This window comes from Tachysurus vachellii, chromosome 25, assembly GCF_030014155.1.
Source record: "Tachysurus vachellii isolate PV-2020 chromosome 25, HZAU_Pvac_v1, whole genome shotgun sequence".
Lineage (NCBI taxonomy): Eukaryota > Metazoa > Chordata > Actinopteri > Siluriformes > Bagridae > Tachysurus > Tachysurus vachellii.
The window spans coordinates 16301578-16309077 of record NC_083484.1 but is presented as its reverse complement, the minus strand read 5'-3'; the positions used below and the strand labels follow the sequence as shown (position 1 = coordinate 16309077).

General features: G+C 43.1%; 2 protein-coding genes across 4 annotated transcripts in view; one reads left to right on the top strand and one right to left on the bottom strand.

Annotated features, from left to right (window-relative positions):
• The window catches only part of dnase2 (deoxyribonuclease II, lysosomal), a 6939-nt gene extending 2923 nt beyond the window's left edge, over window positions 1-4016 (top strand). Inside the window, exons 4-7 of the mRNA XM_060862266.1 lie at window positions 185-272; window positions 613-777; window positions 2088-2312; window positions 2836-4016. Of these exons, the coding sequence (XP_060718249.1) occupies window positions 185-272; window positions 613-777; window positions 2088-2312; window positions 2836-3224 (867 nt within the window). The 3' untranslated portion in view covers window positions 3225-4016. The remainder of the gene's footprint in view (window positions 1-184; window positions 273-612; window positions 778-2087; window positions 2313-2835) is intronic.
• A 422-nt stretch (window positions 4017-4438) lies between these two features.
• Window positions 4439-7500, bottom strand: part of rgl2 (ral guanine nucleotide dissociation stimulator-like 2) — a 26355-nt gene continuing 23293 nt past the window's right edge. For 2 of the 3 annotated variants that reach the window (XM_060862262.1, XM_060862265.1), the window contains 2 exons: window positions 6587-6701; window positions 4439-6041 (listed from right to left, as the gene is read on the bottom strand). In XM_060862262.1, coding sequence (XP_060718245.1) covers window positions 5860-6041; window positions 6587-6701 — 297 coding nt within the window. In that variant the 3' untranslated portion in view covers window positions 4439-5859. The remainder of the gene's footprint in view (window positions 6042-6586; window positions 6702-7500) is intronic. The other variant, XM_060862263.1, reaches the window with a different exon arrangement.

The window sequence follows — 7500 nt, the reverse complement described above, 5'->3', positions numbered from 1 at the left end:
TGTGTGTCTGTGTATGCATGTGTATGTATGTATGCGTGTGTGTGTGTATGCATGCATGTGTGTGTATGCATGCATGTGTGTGTGTGTATGCATGTGTGTGTGTGTATGCATGCGTGTGTGTCTGTGTATGTATGTGTATGTATGCGTGTGTGTGTGTATGCATGCGTGTGTGTGTGTGTTACAGAATGGTGACCTGGGGTACATCCTGTACAACGACCAGCCCCCGGAGCAGCGGCGTGTGGACGACACAAACAGAGGTGGACACACTAAAGGTGACGCAGAATGAACAGATTTTATTTTTTCTCTCAGTTTCACTTCTTCATGATGTCTTTAAAGTCACCACAGTGTTGATGGATTCTGGACTCTGATTGGTCAGAAGTTGTTCCTTCAGTTTCTTTAGCAGCAGCTCTGACACTTTGTTCAGCTTTATATGAATATTAATATTAACGCTCTCGTTCTGATACGTCGTGGTTTCTATAGTAACGACTCTGAGATAATCATCAACCAAGAAAAAAAGATCCCCAGAAGAACCCAGTATGGAATCCTTCAGGAACCTGTCGGTGAACTATCTTCTGGAACTGATGTTCTCCTTTTCTCTCCTCACTGTACCAGGTGCGGTTCTGTTCGACAGCACACAGGGGTTCTGGTTGGTCCACAGCACTCCTCATTTCCCACCTCTCAAAACCGAGGGCAAGTTCTCGTACCCCAACTCGGGCATCAACAACGGACAGAACTTCATCTGTGTCACTTATCCTCTGGAGCGCTTCGATACCATCGGTAACAAAAACACACCTTCAGAACATAAAGATTTAAACTTAATGATGTGTGAATGTGTTCTTCAGGATCCTTCTGGGGAACTCTTTAAAGTTCCAGGTTGAACCTTACCTAAGGGCTCTCAGTTTCCAGAGAAAAGGGGTTCTTTTGGGGTTCTTTGGATAAAGAAAAGTACGAAGCTTCCAAAAATGATTCTTCAAGGATTCTTCACCAGTTTATTGGATAATTAGATGTTTTCTGCACATCCACCCAACGGTTCCTTCTGGGTTCTTTGAAAATGAATTGGTTTATTAAGGGATCTTATCGTCAATAAGAGTTCCTCTGTGGTTCTTTAAGGGTTTGTTAGATCTTTCTGGGTTCTTTACTATTAAACAGTGACACTTCAGTGGATATTTAGAAGGTTCACTGGATAGTTGAAGGTTCTCAGCTTCTAAAAAGGGTTCTACAAAGTTTCTGGATGATGAAGAGTGCTTGTTCAAAAAAGGGCTCTCTGACGGTTCCTCAGATAACTGAACGTTTTCTTGATGGCCTGACTGACAGCCTGACTGATGTTCGGTGCAAAAATTTGCATCCCTGGTTTCTGGATTTGAGGAAAATCCAACTGTGCAGCATAAAAGTCATTCAAGAATATTTGGATCACGTTCTGGATATTTTATCTTTGTGTCTTTATTGTATAAGGATGACGTGTGATGAGACCTCCGTCGTGATGAGACCTCCGTCGTAATGAGACCTCCGTCGTGATGAGACCTCCGTCGTGATGAGACCTCCGTCGATCACTTTAAAAGCAAATCAGGCCTTGTTGCCATAGTTACCGTGAGAATAATTAATCAGACTGGTAACGTAACCATAGAGACAGCAGTGTTCTTACTGTAGGTTAAGACCTGGTTGTCAGGTGAGCGCTGTTACGTGGACGGCACATCAGACCTGCACGTTCTCGTGTTCTAGTCTGCTGTCCGTGGAGCTGCTCTGCTTCCAGCAGATAAAAAGTGATAGAAAATGTCAAAGAAAACGTGTCAAACGTTCGATCTCTGAGAAAATCCATCAATATACATTGTTTAGGAAAGAACCACCGAAGACCTGTCCGAGCGTGCGAGAGCTTCTACGTTCTTCTAGGGTTATTTCAGAGATGAGGGGAAAAATAACTGGTTCCTGTCTTCTCTTTTTTTTGTTATTTCAGGGTTCTTAGAATCCAAGAATTTTATTTTCAAAGATCCTTGAAAGTTTTCTTTTATAATTAAAGATTTGTGGCTCCTGAAATGTTCTTCTATAGTTATTTAAAGGTTCACTGGAATAAACTCTGATGTGTTCCTCAGGCGAGCAGCTGCAAATAAATCAGCCGCACATCTACGACTGTGACGTTCCCGAGTCTCTGGTGTCGTCGGTGCCCAGCATGGCCGCGCTGTGTAAACACCGAAACGGGCAGAAAAACTCTACAGTCACGGACGCTTCCTTCTCCTCGCCCAATCGCAGCGTCTCACTGCTCTCGCGGGCTGGGACGCAGTTCATCAGCTTCGCGAAAGGAGCTTCTTTCAAGAACGGTAAAATGAAAACATTGGCATTTACTGAAAAGATTCCTGGCCTCCCAAATTCTTTCTAGTTTTGGAAAAAGTTCCAGAGTATTTCAGAAGCAGGAACTTAATCAGGTTCCTGAATCGGTTCTAGATTCTGGAAAGCATCCAGAGTTCTTGGAAAGGTTTCTGGATTCCTTAACAGGTCCCAGAGCTGCTATAACAGTTCCCAGGTTCCTGAGAAGGATCATAGGTTCCTGAACTGGTTCTAATTACTGCCAAGTATTTGAAAATTCCTGGATAGGTTCCAGATTTGCAGGAACACTCTGGAATCCCAGGTTCCTGAATTTGTCCTGGAGTTCTTCAAAGGTTCTTGTGTTTTTGAAACTGTTCCTCGATTAGTTCCTGTGTTCCTGATTAGGTTCCTCTCCTGTTGGGTCAGTAAAACAGTTTAGAAAGTAGAAATAGAAGAAATCCTTTTTTGTAAAAAGATTTCTGTTGTTGTTGTGATCATGTGGCTGTGACCTGGACCTCCTGGTGCCGCTCGGCTCAGACCTGTACCACGCCTGGGTGGCTCCTTCGCTGCAGACAGATCTGCTGGTGCAGTTCTGGCGTCGCTCCGCCGGCGTCCTCTCGTCCGACTGCTCCGCCAGCTGGAAGGTTCTGAACGTGGAACAGCTCTCTCCCGGAGGCCGAGTCACCTACAAAACCACGGAGGATCACTCCAAATGGGCGGTGAGCGCGGGAGGAGGCGGGCTGAGGGGCGGGGCCTGGGTGTGCGTGGGGGACATTAATAGGAACCAGGCAGAGGAGGCGCGAGGGGGCGGGACCGTGTGCCGGCAGGACGTTGTCGTCTGGAAGGCGTATCGAGCAGCGGCGCTGGAGTGTGAGTCGTGTACAGGGAAGGTGGAGAAGTGCGAGAGCACACGGCTTTACGACTGACACGTAGCGCTACACACTAAGTGCAAAAGTTTGTGCACCCTTAGCTCAAAAAGATGACATGAGTGTCTGTTTTTTACAACTGCGTTTGATTTAATGAATATGTCCAGGTTAATATATAAATATTATAGTGATCAAAATATTCGATAATAAAATTACTTGTAATAATAGTTCAGCACACACACACACACACACACACACACAGAAATCCACTTTATTAGCGCTTTTTTCTTTTTACTCTTTTCGTTTTTTTTCCTCTTACTCGCTTGCAGCGAACAGTTTGAGCCAGTATTAAACTTTTAATGCCTTATTTAAGGCAAAAAGATAAAAATGATGTTTTTAGGTCATTAAATTTGATTAATGAGGGATGTTCAAAATAATGACTTGAAGAGCGCCGCTTCACTGCGGAGCAATGTTTTTACTAGCAGGATGAAATTAAATTTCTCTTGAATTTTGCACCTGAAAGAAAAGAGGGGTGTGAAAACTTTTGCACTTAACTTTACACTGGGGGGGAAAAAGCAGAAAAACGAAGCTGTACAGTATAACGGTACGTAACGGAACTGGGCGAAGATTTTATTTGTTTTTTTCTATGTTCTTATTAGTCATTATTAGAAATAAACAAGATTTAATTTTCTTTTATTTTAAAATGTGATGTTTATCATTTATGAACTTTCTCAGGGAGATGAGACTTAAAATACTACTTTTTTTTTTTTTTTTTTTTTTGGTTGAAAAGTGATTCTGAATTTTTTTGTGTCATGTAATAAAGACATAATAATAATAATCTGTATTTCTGATGGTGTTAATAATGCAGTATGAATAAAATAATACATCACAGCAGAAGCAGCTGGTACTGTATCTGTGTTTCTAGTTAAATCTGGACCCTGTCATGTTCTTTAGCTGTTCTCAGAACCACATCACCGCTTATGTCCTTTGTGACCCTGGACGTGGTCAAGACCCGCCTACTTTTATAGAAGACGACCAATCGCAGAACGTTTCCATCAGACTTCAGTATTTCTCGTTTTCTCTCACAGCTATTTGGTTTAGTTTGTTGCTTTGTATCTATTTTTGGTCCTAAGACTCGAGTCATAACTCAGGATTGACTCTGAAACCCAGTCATACCGAATGGTCCGAAGCGTGAAGCGACCCAAGCTTGTAACCTGTAAAATAAACCGTTCCTGAGTCCATAATGTCATAACGCACACCGCAGTACACAGAGCCGCCGTGTATCAAAATGAAAATTTATTGCGTACAAGAATAAGTGGTGTACATTTGCATAAACCCAGTTTTTTTATCTATACAGAGGTGAATGTACAACATGAGCTTATCCTGAGCGACAAGGCAGAAGCGAGAACACTTGATATAACAAGGCACTTCATCACAAAACCAAAAACAAACCCAGAAACAGCTCCTCAACCCTGCGCTCGCCGAGCCGCGAGCTCCGGTGCTTCAGTTCACACCAGACTTCAAGAGCGTTCGGAGCTCGAGCGCACGAGCGGCTCAGGGTTCATCAGAACATCAGACACAGCGCTGACTTAAAGCTAGAACCAGTGCCTTACGTTATAATAAACATCACACATCCATTTACTTACTTAGTGTTGCGTTTCTCAGTGAGCTCGCGGTATCTGACATACGGTATGTAATATACAATCAAAAGCTTCATCGCTGCTTGGGTATGAGATGATAAACGTGGACAGTGTACGAGCTTTAGGCAGAACCTCTTGTTTGCATACTTGGTTATAAAAGTGGCAGTGAGTTTTTTTTTTATCGCTGCCTGAAGTAAATTCGCTGTAGGATGTTAACGTGCGTTAGTACCCTTAAGTGCTACACGTGGTTCGGTGCGGTCACAGTTGTAGTTTCGTAGTCGTATTTCATCGCAGCGTTCTCACGGGTTAGCTGAAGCTAATAAGGGTATCGCTCCGTTCGAGGTAGAACGTCGGTCGGCGACGTGGGACAGGCATCGCTCTCGGTCTCACAGCAGTCTTAGTTGAACTTCTGGAAAAAAAACCAGTGGAGCTTTTAGCCGAAGCAGCCGATTCATTTCAACCCACACTTTATACTCTTAAAGTCATTCTCTGAGGAGTTTACGATCAGATCTACACACTGTAGTGGAAGTGGAGTGGAAGTGTGATCACCGACAGGTTTTACTCCAGAACTCCTCTTTCACTTGTAATGGAAGAATAAGGACAGACGTTTAAAGTGTGCGACTGTATAAAGGACAAATTAATCTAGCTGTTAAACAACAGAGATGTGAGGATAAGACTGGCACAAAGTGTTCATTATACTAAAAATGCTAGCTTAAATGCAGGTAGCTAACGCTAGCCAGAATTAGCCTCGAAACACATCCGTTTCTTTCACAGTTCAGGTGTTTTAAATATATAATAATTAAAGTTCACCATCAGCCCTTAGACCTTCATTACGTTTTAAGTGTGAAGCGAACAGTTTTGGGTTTCATTTTCCCCTCGCTTCATGGACCCGCGTTTAATTTCACACAGATTCACACACAATGGTGTAGATCGAGATCAAGTTAAAAGAAAGGAGAAAAAAAAAAAAATCGTTTTAATCGTTTCTCCTGTATGTTAAAGTGAGCTTAGAAATGTTACTCCGCATGTTCGTTTCTGCTGAAAAAAGTAAAAACGTGTTAAAAGAGTGTTCGGACCAGCCTCCGCCCCTTGGCCTTGATTCGTGGAAAAGTTGCGCTGGTCTCATTGTTCAGCGACGGCGATCCCAGCGGCGTGTTTCCTCCTCGTCTCCTCAACAGGAAGTCCACGCTAGCCGAGCTCATGGCGTAGAACACGTTTCCTGTGGCAGGTATTGTCAGCTCTGTCCGTTGGGACAAATAAAGGGGATTCTTATTAGCGAGCGGATTACGGTAAAGTGCAAAAGTTTGACCGCCTGTGGACAAAGAGGCTAAACTGAGTGTTTTGTAGTTTAACAGCTAACGAAAAGGTAACGCGTGCATGTAGCGTATTAAAAGTTATATATATGGATCTCAAGTCTAAAGTTTGCATCCCCAATTAGATAAATATTCTTGTCCACACTTGACCTTAATAACTGTTTATAATTTAATTTCCTAATCATTTTGCTATTCTATTAAATTGTTTACACGTCAGTTAAAAATATAAAACTGCTGGACAGATGATTTCATTATTATATTTCTTCTTAAATCGATTCACCGATCCGATTCGTCTGATGGATTCTCTAAACACAAAAACAACGAGAGGAGCAAACTTTTGCTCCTGACTCGGAGATTTTCCGTGAACTAACTGGTAAGTTCTAATCGTGAATAAAAAGCCCTACTGTTTACTATATTTCTTGTATACGTGACGTTAAGGATACAGAGGAAGAGAAAGAGATGCGAGTGTTACCTTTTCCGTCAGGAAGCAGTTGGATGAGCTCATATTTGGAGGCCTCTCGGGGGTCCTGGTTGTGCTTCTCTAATGCTGCGCTGATCACAGTGGGACTTTTATCGTTGCTGCTAACCTGATAAGAGCGAGAGAGAGAGAGAGATGAAAGAAATGGAGAAGAAAGTAGTGATAATACAGTAGAGAGAGAGTCAGATGTCATTCAGGATCAGGGTTCGCTACAAGAGCGAGAAGTGTTTATTACAACTTGAACCCAAGACAAGTTTGGTGTCTGACGTTTGGAGCTACGAGGTAAATGAACAGAAATCTTTCAAACAAATCAGCAGTCTGACTTATGCTAAACTGGTGGCTATAAGAGTCTCTAATTTGTAGTGACATTAGCCTTGTCGCTCCAGTACACATAAAGCAGTAAAGCCGCCTTCACACTGCACACGACAAACGGACACGACTGTCGGATTTCGCCCCCTAGTGACAGTCGCACGGAATGTGCAATATGATCGTGTAGACGTCAACATGGGAGAGAAGCTAATTCTCGCGGTCTCGGAAAACCCATCACTATATGATCGTGACACCCGAAAATAACCACGAAAATCTTCTCCATTAAGGCGTGACTCTTGCACTAAACGGTGATACTCACCGAGGCTTTTTCTCCGAGTCGGGTAGTGTTTTACACACACTGATTAGCAATGTTTTCTTTTGCGTCTCCAGTAAAGGAGAGCAGAAGCAAGAGCCTGTATTCTCCCTCCATTTATCACGGTGAATGAAGGAATTAATTATTGAAGGAGTAAATACAAGGGGGTCACGGTGGCTTAGTGGTTAGCACGTTCTCCTCACACCTCCAGGGTTGGGGGTTCGATTCCCGCCTCCGCCTTGTGTGTGTGGAGTTTGCATGTTCTCCCCGTGCCTCGGGGGTTTCC